General features: G+C 38.5%; 1 protein-coding gene across 1 annotated transcript in view; it reads left to right on the top strand.

The window, feature by feature from the left end:
• LOC125181257 (nipped-B-like protein) overlaps positions 1–18,437 on the top strand; it is a 100,229-nt gene extending 81,792 nt beyond the window's left edge. The window contains exons 27-41 of the mRNA XM_066987102.1: positions 318–371; positions 2,737–2,845; positions 3,438–3,574; positions 6,328–6,468; positions 6,779–6,872; positions 6,983–7,137; positions 7,397–7,487; positions 11,369–11,542; positions 12,090–12,280; positions 12,942–13,049; positions 14,414–14,614; positions 15,010–15,156; positions 16,632–16,927; positions 17,254–17,428; positions 17,743–18,437. Coding sequence (XP_066843203.1) covers positions 318–371; positions 2,737–2,845; positions 3,438–3,574; positions 6,328–6,468; positions 6,779–6,872; positions 6,983–7,137; positions 7,397–7,487; positions 11,369–11,542; positions 12,090–12,280; positions 12,942–13,049; positions 14,414–14,614; positions 15,010–15,156; positions 16,632–16,927; positions 17,254–17,428; positions 17,743–17,973 — 2,304 coding nt within the window. The 3' untranslated portion in view covers positions 17,974–18,437. The remainder of the gene's footprint in view (positions 1–317; positions 372–2,736; positions 2,846–3,437; positions 3,575–6,327; positions 6,469–6,778; positions 6,873–6,982; positions 7,138–7,396; positions 7,488–11,368; positions 11,543–12,089; positions 12,281–12,941; positions 13,050–14,413; positions 14,615–15,009; positions 15,157–16,631; positions 16,928–17,253; positions 17,429–17,742) is intronic.
• Positions 18,438–25,914: the final 7,477 nt, after the last annotated feature.

The raw sequence follows: 25,914 nt of genomic DNA on the forward strand, positions 1-25,914 counted from the left end.
TTGTTTATATTAAAAGTGTGTATGTGCACATATACGCACACACACTTGTTCATTTTTGATATGTCAGGCTTGTATTTATGCTTTAATCTGTACAAAATGTCATTCTACAAAACCTGATGAGAAGTTTTTTCAAATGCAGAAAATGGTTTCTAATCTCCAAAGATATAAAATCATTGTACTGAATGCATTAAAAAAAAAAAAAAAAAAAAACCACAACAGTATCTATGCATGTTTACTGTTATAAGATAATATATGTATTGAAGTAATATTTCTTCAGGTTCCTTTTTTAACCAGTTTATTCTCAATACTGCTTTTAGGTTGCAGCTTGTAGAGATACAGGGTATGATTGGTTTGAACAGCTTCTTCAAAATGTAAGCAATGAATTTTGAATGTATGGCACAATTGTCATAAGAATATTAACATTTCTTTTGATGCTAAAATACATTGGAGGGGGACTACAAGAGCAATCCATTCAGTAGACAAATTCAATTAATGCCCTTTTGAAAACATGACTTTGGGTTGTTTCTTTTGTTTGTTTGTTTGTTTTTAATCTTTATTGCTGTGATTTTCTTTGTCTCTGACATTAGTTTCTGTATTTCTATATGATCTGTTTTAAAAATACTTCACACTTTGGTTTGTATTTTGGGCAGAGTTTTTTTGTTTGTTTGTTTGTTGTTTTTAATTTAATGGTGTCCTCAGTAATTAGTGACATTACCTTATCTGTGGGCTTCATGTTCTTAATTCTGAAATGAACATCTGGTACAATGTAGATTTATTTTTTCAGTGGCAGATAAGTATATATTCTAATAATTTCTAATATATTAGTTACACAGTTCATAAAAAGAGTGAATGTTTAGAGTATTGCTTACTTCTACATATTTTACTTTCATTGTTTTTTTCTAAGAAATGAGCTTTCTTTGTTTATATCTGTTAGCCTGTGTTAACTTTCTCCTCTACATCTTCTGTGCACCGGTTAATTTTCAAGCAAAATTAACAAAAGCAGGAATGGGGGAATTAGAGGTCTCAAAAAATTTTACTTTACCCTGGAGCGTTATGAAAATAGGTAGCCAAGTAAAATCGCATGCCCCTTAATGCCAGCAAGGCTTCACCACGGGCAAATCGTGCCTGACCAATCTGGTGGCCTTCTATGATGGAGTGACTGCATCAGTTGACAAGGGAAGACCGAGCGATGTCATCTACCTGGACTTCTGTAAGGCCTTTGACACAGTCCCACATGACATCCTGATCTCCAAATTGGAGAGATATGGATTTGAAGGGTAGACAGTTCGGTGGATAAGGAATTGGCTTGAAGGTCACACCCAGAGAGTGGTGGTCAATGGCTCTATATCCAAGTGGAGGCCGGTGACAAGTGTTGTACCTCAGGGGTCTGTCTTGGGACCGGTACTGTTTAATATCTTTATCAAAGGCATGGACAGTGGGATGTAGTGACCCTCAGCAAGTTTGCAGATGACACCAAGCTGAATGGTGCAGCTGATACAAGAGAAAGAAGGGGTGCCATCCAAAGGGACCTGGACAGGCTTGAGAAGTGGGCCCACGTGAACCCAATGAGGATCAACAAGGCCAAGTGCAAGGTGCTGCACCTGGGTTGGGGCAATCCCAGACTGGGAGAAGAACTCATTGAGAGCAGCCCTGCAGAGAAAGACTCGGGGGTTCTGGTGGACGGAAAGCTTGACATGAGCCGGCAGTGCGCGCCTGCAGCCCAGAAGGCCAACTGCATCCTGGGCTGCATCAAAAGAGGAGTGGCCATCAGGTCGAGGGAGGGGATTGTCCCTCGATTCAATTGATTCAATACTTAAAGGGGGCTTATATAAAAGATGGAGAACAACTTTTTGCTTGGGCAGATAATGGGGGATAAGGGGGCAGATAACGAATGACAAGGGGGAATGGTTTTAAACTAAAAGAAGGGAGATTTAGATTAGAGGTTAGGAGGAAATTCTTCACTCAGAGGGTGGTGAGGCACTGGAACAGGTTGCCCAGAGAAGTTGTGGATGCCCCATCCCTGCAAAGGTTCAAGACCAGGTTGGATGAGGCTCTGGGCAACCTGATCTAGTGGGTGGCATCCCTGCCCCCTGGCAGGGTGGGTTGGAACTAGATGATCTTTAAGGTCCTTTCCATCTCAAGCCATTCTGTGGTTCTATGATTAATGCCTGCACTGAAGAAAAGGCTACAGTATGACTTCAATTCTTGTTAGATATTGAAGCATCTTCAGGGACATAATTTCAGTCCCCAATTTTTTTTCATACAAAAGAAGGCTCAAACTGATTACAGTGTTCATAAAAATGTTTCATCTTAGTTTGATTTTTTTCTTTTGCATAATGTCAAAAACATTCTTTTTGCCTTTGCACTTTTTTCTTAAGCATTTTTAAAAGCCTTCTATTACTTACTGGTAGCAAGTATTTCTAGATTATTGTTTTCCTCATAATTTCATGAAGCACAAAGTTAACTTTCATCCCAGTGCAAAAATCAGTAGAACTGCTGTCTTCTGTTCTTTTGTTGCGGTTCATTTTTCTTTAATTCTCTAGCATTTTGATTGTTTTTAACTTCCTTTAATTTTTTCTTCACAGTGTAGCTTTTATGGAGAAAATAGAGATTCTTTTGTAATGCAAAATCCTTGTGTACCTGTAGTAATTATTATAAAACCGGTATGTATCCGGTGTAAATTAATGCACCAATGCATCCTTACTACTAAATTGTTTTCTCTTTCATCTGCTATAGCTGTTGAAGTCAGAAGAGGATGCCTCATATAAACCTGTGAAGAAAGCCTGTACTCAACTTGTTGACAATTTGGTTGAGCACATCATTAAATACGAGGAATCTTTATCAGGTAATACTATTTAGAATCCAGTAGCTAAATTGCTTTGAATTTTTATAATAGTTTAACAGTGGTTGTTAAAATTACTATCATGAAAAGTTACTGTTACAGAATTCCTATCACAAAACCAGTGATAGTGAATTATTGCATTTCAGTCCATTATGAACTTTTGAGCACTGCATCATAATAAAGCTTCCCTAAGTTTTCTTTAGTTAACCACAATAACACAACTACTTTTAAAATAATTTGTTAAAACTTTTAGATCACTAAAACCAAAACAAATATGAAATGCTCTATTTGCCTTAATATGTTCCACGGTTGTAATAGGAATCATTGGCTGGGCCAATGTTCTGTATACAGAAAATATTTAAAAAATACTAATGTCTTTGAAGCATCTCTGCTTCTTATTTCACATATTTTGTTATGAGAACATTATGTTCTCATCTCTAATGCTCTTATCTAATAAGAATATACAAGAATATTCTGTACTGATCTTGAAAGATATGTCATGAAAGATATTCATATGATACTTAGGCCATATGTTTTTAATTGATCAAACAGTGCTTAGATCTAATATCTTTTGTGTATTTTCTAATTTTTGCAGATTCCGACAACAAAGGCGTGAATTCTGGTCGCTTGGTTGCTTGCATAACCACTTTGTACTTATTCAGCAAAATCAGGCCCCAGCTAATGGTCAAACATGCCATGACCATGCAGCCATACCTCACCACTAAATGTAGTGTAAGTAGAGAAAATAAGAATATTAGCCTTGTTTTTCCCCAAGGTAATTAAGCATAGAAATAAACGGCTGTCTTGTATGCTTAATGAAATTGAAGGTAGGAAAAGAGAAATAAAATTGTGTTTCTATTTCACGAACATCATATCTTCTAAAGGTACTAGGTCCTCTAGTATGATCTCTGTAGCTTCTAAGATGCTGTTCCTCATCATCTACCTCCACGTTTTACAGCCAAATGAAATTGAAACCTCTACTGCCTCTTTCCCTTGAGGACTGAAAACCACTTTTTCACCTGTTACAAAATCATTCCTTAAATTTTTTTGTTTTGCAGTCACATTCTTAAAAGTAGGTAAGACTTAACTTATGAATATTAAGACTAAATGTATGGTTCCATGAGACAGGATGATTTCATGTATAGTAAATGTATCAGAAGGAAAATGTCCTGCTCTGTCCTCTTCAGCACCTCTCTACTTTCCCTAGCTTCAGCACCTCTTCTGCCTTCCCTAGCTTCCACTTATGCAGGTTTTTTGTGCCCCCCATAAGACAGTTTACCTCTCAAAAATAATAGAGAGCTATAATGCTAAACCACGCGCTCCAGTAAAGTGCCTCCCCCTCCTCTGAAACATTGTGGAGCTTTTTGTTACTTTGAGTAGCACAGTTGTCTCAGTGAAGGTTGTGATAAATCCTTTATCTGGCAGAAGGAGCAAAGCAGATCATGCAGCCATGGCTAAAAAAAGAGCATGGCTGAGTGGGTGGCAGCACTTTATTGAATTAGGTCAGCTGCCCAGGGAAGGACAGCTTTGAGAGTACTTGTTATCAGGTGAGCCTGTAGGTATATCCTAGCACTTTGACACAGTTTCCCATAGGATCCTACTGGATAAAATGTCCAGCATACAGCTAAACAAAAACATCATACGATGGGTGAGCAATTGGCTGACGGGCAGGGCTCAAAGGGTTGTGGAAAATGGGTCCGCATCAGGCTGGTGGCCAGTCACTAGTGGGGTCCCCCAAAGCTCCATTTTAGGGCCAGTTCTCTTCAATGTTTTTATAAAAGATTTGGATGTAGGACTAGAAGGTATTTTGAGTAAGTTTGCCGACGACACCAAACTTGGAGGAGTTGTGGACTCTGCTGAGGGTGGAAAGGCCTTGCAGAGAGATCTGGACAGATTGGAGAGCTGGGCGATCACCAACCGCATGACGTTTAACAAGAGCAAGTGCCAGGTCCTGCGCCTGGGACGGGGCAACCCTGGCTATACGTACAGACTGGGCGACGAGACGCTGGAGAGCAGCCCCGCAGAGAGGGATCTGGGGGTTGTGGTTGACAGCAAGTTGAATATGAGCCAGCAGTGTGCCCTGGCAGCCAGGAGGGCCAACCGTATCCTGGGGTGCATCAAGCACGGTGTCCTGGTTTCAGCTAGAATAATTTTCCTCCTAGTACCTGGTAGGGTGCTATGTTTTGGATTGGGATGAAAAGAGGGGAAGACGTATGAGGAGCAGCTGAGGTCACTTGGCCTGTTCAGCCTGGACAAGAGGAGGCTGAAGGGAGACCTCATCGCAGTCTACAGCTTCCTTGCGAGAGGGAGTGGAGGGGCAGGCGCTGACCTATTCTCCTTAATCACCAGTGATAGGACCCAAGGGAATGGTGTCAAGCTGCGACAGGGGAGGTTCAGGTTGGATATCAGGAAGAGGTTCTTCACTGAGAGGGTTTTGCACTGGAACAGGCTCCTCAGGGACATAATCACGGCACCAAGCCTGTCGGAATTTAAGAAGCATTTGGACTGTGCTCTTAGTCATATGGTCTGAATTTTTGGGTAGAGCTGTGTGGAGCCAGGAGTTGGACTCGATGACCCTTATGGGTCCCTTCCACCTCGGGATATTCTATGATTCTATGATTTTCTGGATTCGGTCCTGGAGCACTCTCTAGGCACATCTCCAGCAGATTTTCTTTTAGAGCTGTTTCCTGACTAACAGTATGGGAAAGGGGTATCTGATTATTTACTTGCTGCAACATCTCTTTAGTGGCTTACATCGCTTTTGTTACACAGGTTGAGATGAACTGTAGAATAAATTCACCACTGTCAACTTGAATATGTTAAATAGCTTGAGCGTAGCATATGGGAATTATCCTATCGTGATCAGTGAGCCTGATTTGTCAAAAAAAGTCCATTTGTATCAGGATGTATATATTTAAATATAAGAAATGTTTTCTATAGATTTCTCACAATATATATAAATTCATAATTATGCAAACTAGTAATCGTTTTAATTGTAATTTCCATATTAGTGCACATTATTGTCTATTTTGTTTAAGCCACATTCAGCCATAGCACAACTTCATTTGTTGCTGATACCTGTTGCCAGGTGTTGTGTGTTCTCTAGTGTGCATCAAGAAGCATTCTGTAGATTTGTTGTAGGACTCTTTAAATATATATATATATATATATATATAATAAAATTATCAGGATCAAAAGTTTTCAGGTATGCACACAGCCTTGATGAAAGGTGAAATTCTGCTTCTACAGATTTTTTTATTTCTGGAGGTTCCATAAAAAACAAGAACTAGCTTTCATAATAATAAGTAATTTAATATCATATGTAAACTATATGAATAGCATTCTAAATCTTTACTAAATACCTCAGTGATATCTTACATAAGAGCTGGGATTTTGTGTATATCAGTGCATATTAATAACAGTTATAGACAGTTTATAGGTAACATATACAGAAATGTTAAATGCTGTAAACACTCTTGTTTCAGACCCAGAATGATTTCATGGTGATCTGCAATGTTGCAAAAATCTTAGAGCTTGTAGTGCCACTAATGGAGCACCCAAGTGAGACCTTCCTTGCCACTATTGAGGAAGACCTCATGAAACTCATCATCAAATACGGCATGACGGTAAGATTTTAATTGCTAATATTCAGTTGTTGATTCAATTTTATGTTGTGAAATACATGGTTTTGATTTAATGGAAGTCTATCTTCATTATGAAGTTGCTTATGCTGGTCATAGGACCGAAACAATGTTCTTGGTTTACTGGAGTTTGTACGTGTTGTTGCTATATTTTAATGATTATGACTTTGGGCAGGTTTTCAAAGCAGTCTAGGAGATAGACTGCTAGAGTGTTTGTTTTAGTTCTACATATCTCCACAAAAATCTCGATTTTAATTTCTAAGTATGTAATTCATTTGTTCTCTCTTGCTCCTAGGTTGTTCAGCATTGTGTGAGCTGTCTTGGCGCTATTGTGAATAAAGTCACTCAGAACTATAAATTTGTGTGGGCCTGTTTTAATAGATACTATGGTAAGTAAAGTCAAGGCACAACGTGTAAGTTTCACTTTTCAGTTTTGGCTACAAGTCTTAGGGATGCACCATGTTTAAATACTGTCATTAAACATTTTATCTTACTGTAGGTGCGCTTTCAAAATTAAAAAGTCAACACCAAGAAGACCCCAACAGTACAATACTTACTGCCAATAAACCAGCACTCCTTAGATCACTTTTCACTGTTGGAGCTCTATGTCGGCATTTTGATTTTGATCAGGAAGATTTTAAGGGCAACAGTAAGGTAAAATAATTTGTATTTACTCTCCAAGTCTTATGTATATTGAATGTTCCACTTTTATTTGAAAGCACAGTATTCCTAGTTGCTCAATGCTGTTTTTTCATAATGCATAGAAGGATGTTTTTTGGTCTGTAAATATGTGCAAAGGCCATGTAGTAAGACTGTGTTTCTCTTTTCTTTTTGATATTCATGGTTTTCATAAGAGATTAAAAGCATCTGTTTCATCCTCAAACAGTTGTCATTTTTGTTGTAATTTACTCAGGTTAACATTAAGGATAAAGTACTTGAACTGCTGATGTATTTTACAAAGCATTCAGATGAAGAAGTACAGACAAAAGCCATTATTGGCCTGGGTAAGAAATATTAATAATTTTTATTATTCTGCTATAGTAAACATCTATGCATTCTAGCAGGAATTTATGTATTTATGTAGTGGCAGGGAGTTTATTTAAAATCAAACTTCACTACATGTTTTATTTGAGAAATTGCTAGAGAAATGAAGTCAAAGGGATGCTAATTGTATACTTCTGCAGTAGAGTGGATGCTTTTGACAGCGAATGCCTTTTCGATGCGTGTCCAAGTTTTAAAAAGCAGTGGATTTCAAAAGCAATGGAGATGCAAGTATTTTTAGCTCCAAATCTTGTGTGGTTTTTTTTTTTTTTCAGTCCTCAAGGTATGGTTAAAGAATAACTAGAAAAAGGGCTGGAAAAATCTTGAGCATTCTAAGTGAAGGGCCAGATCTTCTGCAGGAGTTAAGGGAATTATGGCAGTTTGTAACAACTGGGGGTTGTTCTGTGAGATTTCACTAGACATTGAGATGATGACATAGCCTAAATATCACTGTTTTTTTTTTAGGATTTTGACTGTATTTCAATTTTAAATAGATTCGTTATCTGAAGGCATTAGTGTGGTATCTCAGTGACTTGCAGTAATGCATGAACTGCCATTGAGTGATTTGTATCACATTTGTCTTCTGCTCAAGGACAGAATCTGTACTTGTGAGAGAACCTTGTTTGGGCAGATAGGCCTTGGTTTCTGGAAGAGTTCAGTTCATGGTTATGGCTTGCTCTAAAGAAAGTTCTCTCTTGTGTGTGAGCGTGCTATAATTTAACTGTAAGCTATAGTTTAACTATGGGCAATAATTTGCCTTCTTATGCTGCTGTTTTGGTGGCTTTTTAGATGACTAGTAAGGGCTCTGAGAATAAGAACCAAGACTTAATCTTGATTTGAAATTCTGTGAGAATCCATTTCAGACAGCTGAGCAGAATTAATGGCTTTAGAGTTGTCTCATTTGCAGGAGCAATGCCATGGTGTTCTGGACTAACTGGAGTTTTTCTAGGCATTGCATCAAGGTGCACAACACTTCCTGTAGTTTAGTCAAATTTAATTGTCCTGTACAGGATATTGCACATGGGACATGGGCTACCATGCTAACCATAGGCATAATTACTTTACTCATGGACGTTGACAATATTGCATTAGCCAACAATGTTGCTAACTTAGAGACTGAACTCTGATCAGTTTGGGGGAAGGGGAGAAGGTGGGGGTGCCTATCAGTAGTTTTTTTTTTTTTTTCAGATTTTTCTTCCTCTGCCTGTAAGCACCTCGGTCTTTATTTTAAACCTCAGAAAACTGTTTTAAGTGATATATTGATCTCATCTACATACTGGTTCTATTTTGGGGTTAGCTGTTGTATGTGTGGACATGTGGTAGACAGGGCAAAATTCTACCTTACAGGCTGGTAACTGAGCCAAGTTGTCAAATCATTCAACATTTGTATGAAGCAATAAGGTGAAAAGAACTAGCAAGCTATTTCCATGTTTATGCAAAATAAAGGTGTTGCGTGAAGAATGCGTATTTTCCTATCAGTAATTATTTGTGTGTCCTTTCGGTAAGGACACTTAACAGGCTTAGCCTTTGCTTTGGGATGTGTCACTCCTGTTGAGGGAACCTGGCCACTATAGTTAAGGGTAACAAAAAATGTTTTTATAAATATATTAACAGCAAAAGGAGGGCCAAGAAGAATCTCCATTTTTAATGGACGCAGGGGGGAACATGTCTACAGAGGATAAGGAAAAGGCTGAGGTTCTTAATGCCTTCTTTACGTCTGTCTTTACTAGCCAGACCACTTATCCTTGGGGTACTCAGCCTCCCGACCTGGAAGTCTTGGACGGGGAACAGAAGAACCACCCCACAATTCAGGTGGAAACAGTTAGAGACCTGCTGCTCCACCTGGACTGTCACAAGTCCATGGGGCCAGATGGGATTCACCCGAGGGTGCTGAGGGAGCTGGCGGATGTGATTGCTGGTCCGCTTTCCGTCATCTATCAGCGGTCATGGTCATCCGGAGAGGTCCGAGATGGCTGGAGACTTGCTAATGTGACGCCCAGCTAAAATAAGGGTCGTAAGGAGGACCCGGGGAACTACAGGCCTGTCAGCCTGACTTCGGTGCCAGGAAAGGTGATGGAACAGGTCATCTTGAACGCAATCACACAGCGTCTGCGGGACAACCGGGGGATCAGGCCCAGTCAGCATGGGTTCATGAAAGGCAAGTTCTGCCTGACTACCTCATCTCCTTCTATGACCGGGTGACCCGCCTGGTGGATGAGGGAAAGGCTGTTGATGTAGTCTACCAAGACCTCAGCAAGGCCTTTGACACGGTCTCCCACAGTATTCTCCTGGAGAAGCTGGCAGCCCATGGCTTGGACAGCTACGCTCTTGGCTGGGTTAAAAACTGGCTGGACAGCCGGGCCCTGAGAGTAGCAGTGAACAGAGTGAAATCCAGCTGGCGATTGGTCACCAGTGGTGTTCCCCAGGGGTCGGTGTTGGGGCCCATCCTCTTTAATATCTTTATTGATGACTTGGATGAGGGAATTGAGTGCACCCTCAGCAAGTTTGCAGATGACACCAAGTTGAGGGAAAGTGTCTAGCTGTCGGAGGGTAGGAAGAACCTGCAGAGGGACCTGGACAGGTTGGGTCAATGGGCAGAGGCCAATGGGATGAGGTTCAACATGGCTAAGTGCCGGGTCCTGCACTTTGGCCACAACAACCCCATGCAGCGCTACAAGCTTGGGGCAGAGTGGCTGGAAAGCTGTGCAGAGGAAAGGGATCTGGGGGTGCTGATTGATGCTCGCCTGAACAGGAGCCAGCAGTGTGCCCAGGTGACCAAGAAGGCCAACGGCATCCTGGCTTGTCTCTGGAATAGCGTAGCCAGCAGGACCAGGGAGGTGACCATCCCCCTGTACTCTGCTCTGGTGAGGCCTTACCTCGAGTACTGTGTTCAGCTTTGGGCCCCTCAGTAGAAGAAGGACATTGAGGCCCTGGAACGTGTCTGTCCAGAGAAGGGCTATGTAGCCGGTGAAGGGTCTGGAACACAAGTCCTATGAGGAGCGTCTGAGGGAGCTGGGGTTGTTGAGTCTGGAGAAGAGGAGGCTCAGGGGAGACCTTATTGCTCTCTCTAACTACCTGAAAGGAAGTTGTGGGGAGCTGGGGGTCAGCCTCTTCTCACAGATAAGCAGCGATAGGACTAGAGGGAATAGCCTCAGCTTGTGCTGGGTAGGTTTAGGTTGGAAATTAGGAGACATTTCTTCTCAGAAAGAGTAGTCAGGCATTGCAAGGGATTGCCCAGGGAGGTGGTGGAGTCACCATCCCTGGGGGGTGTTTAAGGAGTGATTGGACTTGATGCTTAGGGACATGGTTTAGTGGGTGACATCGGGGTAGTAGGGTGATGGTTGGACCAGATGATCTTGGAGGTCTTTTCCAACCTTAATGATTCTAGGATTATATGATTAAGCTTAACCGTAAGTCTTTTAAGGTCTGATTATGGTTCTCTTCCCAATGTGTACCTGCAAGGCAAGTCGAGGATATAACATTTTGATTTTTGTTCCTTGATGGTTCCTTGGAGAGCTCCTAATTATTCAGATACTGACCACTACACTGGATGTGCTTCCAGACCTGTATGACTCTTCTTACTGCAGCTTCCCTAGGTCAGCACCCTGTCTTTATCAAGAGTATTGCTTTCATGGCTGATAGAACTCCTTATAAGTTTTGGATGGTGTCCATATGAAAAAGCAATACTGTTTGGATTAGAAAAAGCTATGCTGTTGTAGGAATTGGGAGGGGATAAATTTCATACCTGTATTTTGAAACAAGACTTAAAAAAAGAAATATAATTTCTAGATGATAATGTGGAATATTTCCTCTTCCCCCCCCCCCCCCCCCCCCCCCCCCTTAGGATTTGCATTTATACAGCACCCAAGCTTAATGTTCGAACAGGAAGTAAAGACTCTGTACAACAGCATTCTTTCAGATAAGAACTGTTCAGTAAACTTAAAAATCCAGGTGTTAAAAAACCTCCAGACCTACTTGCAAGAGGAGGATACACGTATGCAGCAGGCAGACAGAGAGTGTAAGTGTTAAATTCTTCTGTGCTAATGAGGCATTCAAAATCTAACTTTTTTTCATACAGTTATTATATATGTGAACCGAATCACTTAAGGTTGTTATCTATCAATAATACTGTACACAAAGTATCCTAGGAGAATTTTCAAAAACCATTATGTGCATAGGTGTATTGAGAAGTGTAGGTTATTATTAACTTTCAAAATGTATAAATTCTGGAAGCAATCCAGAATACATAATTGCTGTAATGATGGTAGTAATGCTTTTCATCAAAATCTTCTCTAAGGTTAATTTGCAGATACAAAATAAGAAATAATAAGAAAAAAATTAGATTAAAAACTTTTTTTAAGGAACAAGAGTATAATTAAGGTCATGTCTCTAGTTTTCTTGAATATTTACCATCAGATTGTTCTACATTTCATGAGATCATAAACACATTCTAAGACAGCTGAAATGTGTATATATTGTAAAGCTTAAAGATCAGTATGCATCAACTAATGGTGAAGTAAATGATTATACTGTGGTGAGTGTTATTGTTTTTGTCCTTTTTACAGGGAAAAAAGTAGCAAAACAGGAAGACCTGAAGGAAATGGGTGATATTTCCTCAGGGATGAGTAGTTCCATCATGCAACTATATCTCAAACAGGTCCTTGAGGCTTTCTTTCATACCCAGTCCAGTGTACGCCACTTTGCTCTAAACGTCATTGCACTGACATTAAACCAGGGTCTCATCCATCCTGTTCAGGTATGGTAGGCTTTTTTTTTGGGGGGGGGGGGGGGGGGGGGGGGGGGGGGGGGGGGGGGGGGGGGGGGGATAGTATTTTGGGGGGGACACTGGATAGTATTACTTTTCTGGTATAAGTATAAATTTCAGGTGTATGCCAGGCCTTTTCCTTCCTTTGATTCTTTATACTGGAAACTGTGTTAGCTTGTCCCCACCTCAATCCCCATATCCTCCAAACACTATGAAATTCCAGAGCCAATGTCAGAACTGTCTTCAGTCCTCATCCATTATTCTTTGCTTACATAATATTTTTTTAATTATTTTTAATGCTGCACCCATCATGCATGTTCAGTCATAAGTTGTGTGCTTGTTTTTTGTTTTTTTTTAAATGACATTTTTTGTACTGTAAATTGACTTTCGAGTTTGAGAGAAATAGGAATGCTACCTGAAACCTTGCACAACTTCTACCATTATTTGTAATGCTGGTCTTTCTTGTATATTGTACTATGTGCTTGCAAAAAGTAGTCAGGTGGTTAAGTTGCATAGAGTTTCCTATTCTAGTTCCTGCAGTAGTCAGAATACAAGAACAACAGTGTTCTGACTGGAAGAACAATGGAAGAACAAAGAGTGAGAAAGAGGTGGTACAATGACTCTGAATAATTATTTCATTTTTTTTTTCAAGTGCGTGCCATACTTAATTGCTATGGGCACAGATCCAGAGCCCTCTATGAGAAACAAAGCTGACCAGCAGTTGGTGGAAATAGACAAAAAATATGCTGGGTTCATTCATGTAAGTAATTCTAAATTAAAATTTTACAGAATACTGTTTGCTGATAGTTTAACACTTGAATATGCCTCAGCTGCAGAAAAATAGTATCAAGTAACAAATTAACTATAAGCAGTTGTAAAGAAGATCCTGACTCTTTCCCCGATCAGAGATTTCTGTTGTTAGAAATAGAAAGAATGTAATAGGATGTAATAATTTGAAGCATCTCTTCCAGTCTAAAATTGTCTTTAATTTATAATTCACAATGTTTTGCACAGTGAATAGTACACGAGCATTTATTTGATAAGAGATAAGGACAGGTGTTTCATAATGTTTAGCAACAACTTACCTATATCAGTAGACTAGGGAAAAGAACACATTGTTCAAAATAGGATTTTAGGGTATTGAGGCTTTATGAATTGTAATCTGAGCTGAAGGAGCATAGGAAGTTGTTTAGAACTGGGGGATCTTGCTAAAGGAAAATCTGAGGGCTAAGTGAGGACTTGTGGAGTTGTGGCATAGTGCTATTAGTTCTGTTTAAGATCTGAAATGGCACTGCAGAACCTTTACCTTATCACAGAAGATCCCATTCTTGGTTCAACATGTGTACTACATTATGGAAGTTCCCAAATTTGTTTTGTATTCCACTGAAATTGGAGCTTTGTACTATTCATGGTATCCAAATATACCTAATGCAATAGGTAAAGGCTGTCAGAGGAGATTTGCTCTGTAGGCAGCTCTGATTTAAATCAATGTATACGTGAGGAGATAGCTATACTGAACAAAAGCAGAGGTGGTATGAGGAGAGTTGGATATGCAGCCTAGGTAAGGATTCATTCTGTTCTGAAATTTCAACAGCAGCCTTGAAGTAAGTAAAATCAGCTGGAAATTCTAGGATATCTGCAAAAAATAAAAAAAAAATAAAAATCTCATTTTTTGTTGGTTATTTTGCACTAATATGGACTCAGTATTGGTTTCACTATAGCTGACATAAGCATACACATTTGGTAAAATATTCCGTTCATGTATGAACATTTCAGTATTCTTGAAAGTAGTTTAAGTTGAAATACCTGGCTGCAGTTGGTAAATAGATTAGCTGTATATGTTTCTAACATAGAATGAATGGTGAAAGCAGTTCACAAGACATTTTGATCTCTGCCACAAATTCTGTTTTAATGTTTGCCGACTCAAGAGGTAGTATCACTGCAGTGCATGTTTGAAAGTTCAACTTCAGATGAGCAGCCACTTAAAAGGAAATAAGCTTAAAAAAAAAAAGTTAGTTTCTGTTAACAGGCATTTGTTTAATTTTCCACTGCAAAAAAATATATTATGTGTTTCGGTTTTACTGCTTGAAAGCAATGGTTTAAATAAAAATAAATACTTTTCAGATGAAAGCAGTGGCTGGTATGAAGATGTCTTACCAGGTGCAACAGGCGATCAATACCTGCCCAAAGGATCCTGTAAGAGGTTTTAGACACGATGAATCATCCAGTGCATTGTGTTCACACCTATACTCTCTGATTCGAGGAAACCGTCAACACAGACGAGCATTTTTAATTTCTTTACTCAACCTCTTTGATGATACTGCAGTAAGCATCACATTTCTTTCACTTCAAAAGAAATTCAAATATAGCAGTACAAGCTTAAATTCTCCTTTCACAATGTATTTTTATGACATATTGATAACTTTGTTTCCCTATTGTGTTTTGTTTTGCTTTGTAATATGAGGTATTTACATATATAATATTTGTTATTTTTGCATCATTCTATATCTTTCTATATACCCAGTTTGGATTGATCAAAAATAATGTATCTTCAGTTATGGCTAAATTTTACGTATGTTCTTTAGAGTCAGGTGGAAGATATCTAAAATAAAATTTGTTATGTTTTTTTTGCTCTAGACTGTTAGGAACATATGATAAGAGTATAAATCCAATGTATTTATAGGTACGCTTATAATTTTGTATTTATTCTTAATTTCCAGAAAACAGAGGTGAATATGCTCTTGTACATAGCAGACAATCTAGCATGTTTTCCTTATCAAACACAGGAAGAGCCACTGTTTATAATGCATCATATAGACATTACACTATCAGTTTCTGGTAGCAACCTACTACAGTCATTTAAAGAGGTATGTGCCTTTATAGTTTACTATATTTATTATTGTGGCAACATAAGCTTCTCTATAATTTGGTCAATTTTTCAGTGAGTACAGTACCATTATTATGATATGGATGAGCAGCATTACTTTGTAACCAGTAGTTAAAAAACAAACAAACAAATAACCCTCTTTGTTCTGGCCTGGATTTGGAAGACGCTAATTAAAAACCTTTCCTTACATTTCTGCTTACGTTATTAAAAAAGAAAGAAAAATGTTAAGATCTCAATATTAAATACCTATCATTTCCTAATATTTCTGAATAGTAATAAATTGCATGCATCTGGAAGTACATGAACCTGGAATCATCATGAAATATTGGTTTATTGTGGTGGTTTTAATAATAAAATCCAGTTTGCTGTTTAATTCTTTTTGTTCTCAAGTAGCTGATGGTAGTTGCATGTGTGTCACCTGAGAGACTTTAAATGCATTGTTTACTGCAAGAAAAGTGTGCGGTATTTCATTTCATATGGTGGTATATAAGAACCCCGGTCATGGTATAGTACCTGTTGTTACGGCAATACACAACCCTGTAAGAAAAAGGCCTCTATTTCTCAGGCTTCTTCATTTCCTGGACAACTTTAATGATAAAAGGTCCAAGCTGTTAAGAAGCAAACCCATTCCAAGAATTTCCAATCTGATACTAATTACAAGTCAGAGTTGATGCCTGGAAAGTACACTGCTTTGTGTTCTCACCCCACCAAAGTTGATTTTTAATCTGCTAGAAAAAGACAGATTCTTCAGATTGGGCACCAGTGTGTAGCACCCAGCACAGTAAGGATGAGATGCTGACTGGGACATCTTAAGTTCTGTGTTATGAAAAATCATAGTATGTGCAGTAATAATGCAAGTGTGAAATTCTGTAGCTCTAAAAGTAGTAAAACTGATTATTAGTAGCACTGTGTATGATCCCTTGGGGTTTCTCTGTTCAGCAGCGTAATTAATATCATAACGTTTTAACAGAGGCAAGGATTAAAAAGAGCTTGGACTAGTCTGTACCAAAGTACTTATGGAAATATATGTAGTGTACAAAAATTATACCCAGGTGACATATAAATGGAATTTTCTTCCCGATTTATTGTATTCTGCCTTCTAATGCATTTTTCTGGCACTGCTAAAAGAAAAACTTTTTAAGAATAACGTGCCAGTGGAGTACTTGTTGCTTCACTTACTTCTGTTGTACCCACTTGGGGGGGGGGGGGGGGGAAGTAGTCTTTGGATCAGTTATTTTGGGGTGGGGGTCAGGGTCAGGGGGTAAATTGAGCATCTTTTTTTCCATAAATAATTTTAATCTTTGAATATTGAGTTCTGAATTATTTGTTGTTGTTTTATTGTTCAGGGAATTCTTGCTGATTTCAGCCAATGATGATTTTGGAAAGATTTTCTAGAAACAGGCATGATGCTACTTTACCCTAATTTTGGAACGTGTTAATTTCTCTCTGTCACAGTCTATGGTGAAAGACAAAAAAAAGGAAAGAAAGCCTTCATCAGACGAGGAGGCTGAGAGTGACAGTAACAGTGGTAGTGAGAGTGAAAGTGAAGAGGAAGCTTCTAAGCCTCGGAGATTACGGAAACGAGTAGACTTTGATTCAGATTCTGATGAAGAAAATGATATAAATGCTGTGATGAAATGTTTACCAGAAAATTCAGCTCCTTTAATTGAATTTGCAAACGTGTCCCAAGGCATATTATTACTTTTGATGCTGAAACAGCATTTAAAGAACCTCTGTGGATTCTCTGATAGGTAAGGATTGCTTAGATAATAGCCTGATCTTGTAATTTAGTGGGTTCTTTGTAAGGATTAAGTTTGGAAGTTTTTAAAAAAAGTTATTGTAACTAATTGTTTAAGCAATAGATTTGTGTAAGAGAAAAATCGTAAATGTAACAAGTTGAATGTAATGAAAATGAAACTTTGTCTTAGAAAAAGCAATGATTAATTTATTATCAGGATGTCTATTGTAGATGAAATGATGAAAGTATGACTGCTTATACTGAAGATTTTAAAAGCTTTTCCTTGAAATTATTTCAGAATTTCCTTAAAAACTCTTCTTTCTTGTTTTCTTTAAACAGTAAAATTCAGAAATATTCTCCATCTGAATCTGCAAAAGTTTATGATAAAGCGATAAACAGGAAGACAGGAGTGCATTTCCATCCAAAACAAACTCTGGATTTTCTGCGGAGTGATATGGCTAATTCTAAGATCACTGAAGAAGTGAAGAGAAGTATAGTAAAACAGTACTTAGATGTAAGTAAAGTTGCTCAGCAGAAAATCTAAAACTCTTTTAAACTGGCTAACACAGTACAAACTTGAAAGTAGATGCTAATGAATTGGACAAACATTTCAAAATGTTATGTTCCTGGTAATCTTATGTGATATTCTGATAACTCACAACTTTCTTTCAGGAACACATGAGCTGTTCAAGCTTGAAGTTGTCTGCCATACGTTTTACCCTGTTTCCTTATCTTTCCATTTGATTTAATTTAATGTAGTGTCATATCAGTGGTTATTTTTAAAGTTACAGTGTGGACCAATCTTTTTTTTTTTTTTTTAATGTATAGTTTAAGCTCCTTATGGAACATTTGGATCCTGATGAAGACGAAGAAAATGGAGAGGTGTCAGCTAGCACAAATGCTCGGAACAAAGCAATTACTTCGCTGCTTGGAGGAGGCAGCCCTAAAAACAATGCAGCTGAGACAGAGGATGATGAAAGTGATGGGGAGGATAGAGGAGGAGGCACTTCAGGGGTGAGGCGGAGGAGGAGTCAACGTATTTCGCAGCGTATTACGTAAAATGATTTTTATGTGCTTATAAATGTCAGTCTATTATATTAAATGTACACCAAGTAATGTAATCCACATGAAAGCATTTTGTAGATAGAGATTCTCTACTTAACCATTTATACAACTTTTGTAGAAAGTTTAACAGAAAAGACAATAATAAAAAAAATAGAAAATGAGATTTATCCAGCATAAAAAGTTATTAATTTTCCTTTGGAATGTACTGTGTGTTATCCTTTTTATTGTTGCCAAGTTTTTATGTAGCTTTATTATTCATGTGTATATATAATTTTATATATCAATAAGAGATAAAGACACGGGTACAAATTAAGAGTATGTGATTTTACAAGGATATGTTAACCCCTTGGCGCTGGCGGTCGCGGTGCGTCTCATTGCCGGCAATGGAATGTGTGCTGGGAAATCCCAACTCCCGGCGTCAAGGGATTAAAAACAATAAAAGCAATAATTTCACTAAAGTTCTTTTGTGTAACACTTGATCTTTTTTCCCCCCCAGTGTTTTAGTCATTGAGAAGGTCAAAACGAAATTCAGACTCTACGGAGTTGGCTTCACAGATGAATGAAAGTGTTGATGTCATGGATGTCATCGCTATTTGCTGTCCAAAGTACAAAGACCGACCACAAATTGCAAGAGTAGTACAGAAAACCAGCAATGGCTTCAGTGTTCAGTGGATGGCAGGCTCCTACAGTGGCTCCTGGACTGAGGCTAAGCGCCGTGATGGCCGCAAACTGGTGCCTTGGGTAGACACTATTAAAGAGTCAGACATTATTTACAAAAAAATTGCTCTAACGAGTGCTAATAAGCTGACTAATAAAGTTGTTCAGACTTTACGATCGCTGTATGCTGCCAAGGATGGAACTTCCAGCTAATGAATTTGTACATGCAGCCAAATTTGCAGGAATTGAAATAACACAAAAACTTGAAATATCAACTTTCTGGAAACAAACAAGCAGTTAAATGAAGAGTAAGAATGGGACCTGGGACACAGGGAAAAAAAAAAAAAAAAAGAAGGAAATGTTTGGTAAACATTTTTGTGGGAGCTTCCTTCGCTGTTGTGCAGCAGAAACTTCTCAGTTCATTTTTACTCCCACTGTATTATAGTTTAACAAAAAAAATGTTTATATCTTGAAAAAAAAAACAATTTCTGTTTAAAAAAATAAACAAGTGAATGTTGGAAATTAGTCTGTTAATGTTCTTAATAAAGTGTTCTTGAAGTTTAACCTAGCAGCGGATGGCTTTCTTTAGCTTAGCCCAGTTTCCAGGGAAGCATTGTTTTTCCAGGCTGTAAAATGGCAGAACCTCCTGGATATATAATTTATTCTGTTGAAGGAAAAAAAAGTGGGGGGGGGGGGGGGGGGGGGGGGGGGAGCATGCAGTATCTCTGACCTATCTGCAGGAGGAGTTTTTGTAAATGTAGATTTTGATGTATTAGGTCACCGTGAAATACTACAAGAAAAGGGATCCCCAGCAAATCTGGTGGAATGAATACTGCAATAAATTTTTTTACTTCTCTTTGTTACTTGTCTGTTTCCATTTGAATTTCTTATTGTAAAGAGCTGTTTAAATCCATTTATATTATTTTGCAGTCTTTTATGTAATATTTACTATATTAGTGGTTTTCAATTCAAGACATAAGATATTGTTTATACAGTTTGTATAGGCTGATTTCTGAATAATTGGTATCTTCAGTTTTATCCCTTAAGGGATATAAACACAAGTTAACTCCAGGGTTTTATTGTATCCTGCAATATTTAGTGTTAACTATATAATTTAGCACTGTGCCAAACACATTTTCAAGAGTACATTTTGATATAAAAAGAAACTATAGTTTATTCCTTGTATGCTTCAATTTCTTTCTAATGCTGTCCAAATGGTAATTTATGATAGTTTAAATTTTGGGAAAGCTGAATGACTATTCTGCTTGGGCTAACTGGCCACATATGCATGTCTCTGGGTTAATATATATAAAGGTTTATGTCAAAAGGAGATAGCTACCAGTATCTGAGGAGTGAATGGGTACAAATCTGGGTAATTATGTTACATTCCTTCACAAATTATTTTTTTAATGTTTGTATATTAGACTTTTTTTTTTTTTTTTTTTTTACAAAAAATCTAAACCAGCTTACTTTTTAGGGGAATATTAAACCCTGCTGTGTTTTCAGTATATTTATCTATAAAACATGTTCCTCAATAAGTAAATCTTTCTTCATGTTTATTTTCTTTCACAAATTTAATTTATGGTAGGATATTGCTTTTATGAAACTATCTGGCAGAACTCTAATGTGTTATTTGATTTGTGAGTAAAAGTAACAATATTCCAAAAGATTTTAATGTACAGGAATAACATTAAACTGAAATGATTAACAACTCCTCAGAATCTAGTTAGTAATTGTTCTTATGGGAAACGCCTTTTTGCTGTTTCACCACTGGAATTTTTCTGAACAGAAATATTTTCCCACCTTTTTTCTTCACTGTTGATGTTTTCTTCACTGTACAAAAGTCTACATCTTGAGCTAAGATAGGTATTGATAAATTTGGGAGAAGTAGAAGTCGTGCCTGCAGCTCAGGGTGCAGAACAGTTTTGTAGCAAATGATGAAATACTGTATTTCTCAGGGCCAGGAGCAGCTTTTATAGTGGGAATTTCATATATTCACTTTGAGAATAGAGGGGTTGTATGACATGTCACATGTTATTAGTAGAAAGTTGAAAATACTTCAAGGGAAAACTCCAAATGATAAAAACAAGAATTTCATATAGATCTGCAGTCTCAAATGAAGTTGTGTCACTAGTCTGTTAGACATTTCTGATGCTATTTATATTAAAGCATCATATTTTTAATAGGTAATACAAATATTTCAGTGATCATAAACATTTTTTTCCTGGTCATGTGGCTTTCCCAATAGCAAAGAAGTTTGTTTGTTTTTAATAAATTTTAATTTGTTTGGTATTTGTTAAAATAAAATTATCAGAAAAAAATATAATTAAAAAATAGAAACGAGATGTCTAAAGTTGTCTAAGTTGAGAGGAGCATATATGCTTCTTGATGGGATCTCTTGGCTATAATATAATATAGACTTATAAAAGTAATTATAGATTATTAAATAAACTGATAAAGATTCTCACTAGTTAAGAGCCCTTCCGTACTATCCATAGTAAGATTTAGTTTTGTTTTGCCTATCACAAACATTCAGATTGCTTGCTGTGAAAGAAAAAGGTAGCAGAGTTCATTTTGGGGAAAACAAATTCCTGTTACCTTTTCATAATACGGGCCGATTATTTTCATCAATACAAAATAGCCTGAGGCTGCAGTTGTAATTAGTGCAGTACTCAGCCTCTGAGTAGCAGTTATGGGTTTACCAACATGAACCACGTTACTGGCAACAGCATGTACCAAGATAAGGGGTGTTTTACATTAAAAAAATAAAAAAGCAAGGGGAAAAGAAGTGCTGCAGTGCAGTAACTGATACAATAACAGAATTTTACTCGTTTGTTTTGACATAGCTTTGTAGTATTTTTTCACTGTATGGCTATAGATTTTTACATGCATAACTATAATTATTGATTTTTTTATTCTTCCTGCTTTTTCCCTTTGCATACAAGTTCTGTACGTGGAACCTTGTTGTGGTAGCTTGCATTGCAAAGAGATATTGTCAAGTTTTTAGAATTAATGGTAACCATATTGTACTTTCTAAGAAAACATGGACATTTCCACAATCTAAATAAGAATGAGATGGTTATTTTTAATCTTTCACCACAGTATTGTAAAATTGCAGAATAATTCTTAAGTATTTTCGTTATCTGCAGCTATAAAAGATCACAATAGTTTTTTGGCAAAACTTTAATTACAAATAAGTATTTTTAAACGATTCAGTAATGCCCTTTTGTATGTTTTTGAAGTTCTCTATTGCTTATATCAACAACTAGCGTGTAAAGGTAGATGTGGGCAAAATTCAGCGTAAGTATTTTAGTGAAGTGTGGCCATTAAAAAACTATTTACCATTTTAAAATCTGAGTCAAACTTTAGCGTTTCTTTTGCCCTTGTGATGTTACTAGTGAAAATATTGTTAATGTGGAATAATTAGGTTGCGCTAAACATTAGCTATAACATGAAACACCTTGTAGCACTGAAATAATTCTTAAATGTATTTGTGGCTCATGACAAAAAGTTTGTAATGGAGTCTGACATCTGGTGCTAGTTAAGCAGCCAGATATTCTGCCTAAATGCAGGTGTTAATGTTCCAGGTTAATGAACGGATCAATTCAACCGATCTTTATTATAAAGCTAATACATTTTAACTCCAAGCCCCAGACAGATATTAATGGAGTTAAATTCAAACACACACCTAAAGCTTTTTGTTCACATGCCCGACGCTCTTTAAGTCTCATGCACTAGAAATAGCAGGAGCTCAAGGCACAAATCCTGTATCTTAGCTTGCTCCCACTCACCAAAGAGTGACCACACCATAACCATACAAGCGTTTTCATATCCGTCAGAGAATTTGTCATATTATCATTTAAAGTACTGAGTTGTAATGGGTAAGTTCTTAATGTAAGTAGTGAGTTTTTAGATTTCATGGTTCTTTGACTAAATATTAAAGTGTTACTGTTATATACAAATAAATTCACAGTATTTTCATACTTCGTTTATTTAAAATAAATGTTTTAAAAGTTCAGTTTGGACCCTTCCAAAATGATACAAATTTCTATCCTAAAATGCACATCCACTTCATTGATCACTTTCTCACTATGCTCATAATGCTCAAATTATGACTGAGGCACCTGTAAAGCATACAAGGAATCTATTTTTGGATTATTCTGAGAGAATTCTTGCCAGTCTATGTTCAACCCATCAGACATATCTACATCATTTCTAATTTCTACATGATTCAGAGGCACTGTTTCCCGCTTGATTTTGGACTTCCTTGTATTAGGAAGGGATAGCTTTCATTGACATACATGTAATTGCATACACTGTTTGCAGATACTGAGTTGTAAAATGTTTCTTCCAAACATCCTCATAAAAATCCTTAGCCTGTGGGCTGTTTTTTTTTGTTTGGTTGTTTTTTTTTTTTGGGGGGGGGGGGGGGGGGGAAACGACTTGTCCATGTGGAACAGCACTAGCTCAGGCAACCAAACACCAGTTTAGTGGTTGTACAAGTGTGGCATACATTTTAGCAATCATCTCTCCAGGCAGGGGAATCCACAACACTGGAGTTGTCCCAGTTGCAACAATCTGTGACGCAGAGTAGCAAGTATTTCTCAGTATTTCAGTGACTAAAGAAACTGTTTTCATTTGGAAGAGCTTTTCTCCATAAGTGTACTTAGTGAAGCTATGTTGAAAGGCTCATATTTTTCTTTTGAAAACAAGTATCTTGGTTCCTAAATGCTAGATTGGTGATGCAGCTTCATTCAGTCCCCACCCCACCCTCCAGTGTATTGACTAGCTAGTCAAAACAGGATACTAGCTCTGCTTTTGCAATGTAGTCTCTGTCTTTTGGAAATTATAATTACAAGCACCAAACTACACTGCATAGGGCAATTCTTCAGCTGCTATATTTGGATGTAATCCTTTCCCCTTCCCCCACCCCAAATCATCCTTTCTGGTGAATCAGCTCATTTGCAATGCGCTTTCTCATTTCCCTTCACCCAAAACAACTTCTGAATTAGTTTTGCCTATTCCTTATTTCAAATACTCTGTCCAGCATAAAGGGCTACAGAATTTGTTGTAAACGACCCAAGTCTGTCACTACAGCTGTTTTAGTCTTGAGAAACTATACAGGCATCATCTGTTTCTCATTTTGCCTTCACGAGCACAGACTGAAGACTTATGCTTTCTTTGGACAACAGCCTTCTTTCTGTCTCTTTAGTTGTTTAGTTCTCTTGTCAGGGTTTATGCTTATACAGAATAATACAGAACCTGAATTGCACTTAAATTCCTACAAGACAAATACATGCATAGATGCGAAATCCATTGAATTTGTGCTTCCTGCTGCAACTCCATTCATCTTTTTGAAATATTTTGTTTCCATGTAAAACTAAAGTAGAGAGATTTAGGTCCTTTTTGTTTTGCAGTGTACCAACATTTGCATTATATCGTGACAATGCATGGTTCCAAGGGTCATCATGAGATGTCACAGTGAAACACCTCAGCTCCATGCACAACCACAGTAACTAAGTTTAATTCGTCCTGATGGCACGTGTTCCCAAAATTCCAGTGTATTTAACATGGGCTTGGGACCACGGCCATTCTGGGTCTTTTTGGCTACGAACCAAAGGGGATTGCATTAAGGTCAGGGTAAAACATAGCATTATGAATCCAAACTGCTGATTTGTCATTCTCCAGCTGTCAACATGCAGTTCACTCAGGATTCCTGTGAACACAAAAGCAAAGAAAATATGCTCGGTTGTATTCAAGCGGCAGGGTTAGTAAGAGGGGGAGATAACAATCTTTGACTTCCCATGCGTAGGGATTTTTGGGGGTAGTTAGTACCATTTCTACTGTTCCAACCTGAGGCATTTTCACCAGCACAGGTTGTCCAGTGTAAAATCCTACAGGATGTTCTTCTAGTTTATAATACACCTTTGGGGTGATTGTACTGGTAGATGCACAGAAGGCTTTCACTATCTCTGCCATGTTTGGAACTGTGGCAGTCAAAGGTGTGGTGTTAGCATTTCCTAGAATCATAGAATATCCCGAGTTGGAAGGGACCCATAAGGGTCATCAAGTCCAACTCCCGGCACCGCACAGGTCTGCCCAAAAGTTTAGACCATGTGACTAAGTGCACAGGCCAGTCTCTTCTTAAATTCAGACAGGCTTGCTGCAGTGACTACTTCCCTGGGGAGCCTGTTCCAGTGTGCAACCACCCTCTCGGTGAGGAACCTCTTCCTGATGTCCAACCTAAACTTCCCCTGCCTCAGCTTAACACCGTCCCCGCGGGTCCTGTCACTGGTGATAACGGAGAATAGGTCACCTGCCTCCCCATTCCCCCTTGCGAGGAAGTTGTAGACTGCGATGAGGTCTCCCCTCAGCCTCCTCTTCTCCAGGCTGAACAGGCCCAGTGCCCTCAGCCGCTCCTCATACGTCTTCCCCTCTAGGCCCTTCACCATCTTCGTCGCCCTCCTAGGGACACTCTCCAACAGTTTAATGTCCTTTTTGTACTGTGGTGCCCAGAACTGCATGCAGAACTCGAGGTGAGGCCGCACCAGCGCAGAGTAGAGTGGGACAATCACTTCCCTCGACTGACTAGCGATGCCGTGCTTGATGCATCCCAGGATACGGTTGGCCCTCCTGGCTGCCAGGGCACACTGCTGGCTCATATTCAACTTGCTGTCAAAAACAACCCCCAGATCCCTCTCTGCGGGGCTGCTCTCCAGTGTCTCGTCGCCCAGTCTATACGTATAGCCAGGGTTGCCCCGTCCCAGGCGCAGGACCTGGCACTTGCTCTTGTTAAACTTCATGCAGTTGGTGATCGCCCAGCTCTCCAATCTGTCCGGATCTCTCTGCAAGGCCTTTCCACCCCCAGCCGAGTCCACAACTCCTCCAAGTTTGGTGTCGTCGGAAAATTTGCTCAAAACACCTTCAAGTCCTACATCCAAATTGTTTATAAAAACATTGAAGAGGACTGGCCCTAAAATGGAGCCTTGGGAGACCCCACTAGTGACCATCCGCCAGCCAGATGTGGCCCCATTTACCACAACCCTTTGAGCCCTGCCCGTCAGCCAATTGCTCACCCATCGTATGCGTTGTGGTTTAACCCGGCTGGCAGCTAAACACCACACAGCCGTTCGCTCACCCTCCCCCCTCCCTCTCTGGGATGGGGGAGAGAAACGGGAAAGTGAAGCCTGTGAGTTGAGATAAAGACAGTTTATTAAGACAGAAAAATAATAATAACAATAATAATAATAGTGATAATGATAATAGTATTAATAATAA

Source organism: Anser cygnoides, chromosome W, assembly GCF_040182565.1.
Source record: "Anser cygnoides isolate HZ-2024a breed goose chromosome W, Taihu_goose_T2T_genome, whole genome shotgun sequence".
Lineage (NCBI taxonomy): Eukaryota > Metazoa > Chordata > Aves > Anseriformes > Anatidae > Anser > Anser cygnoides.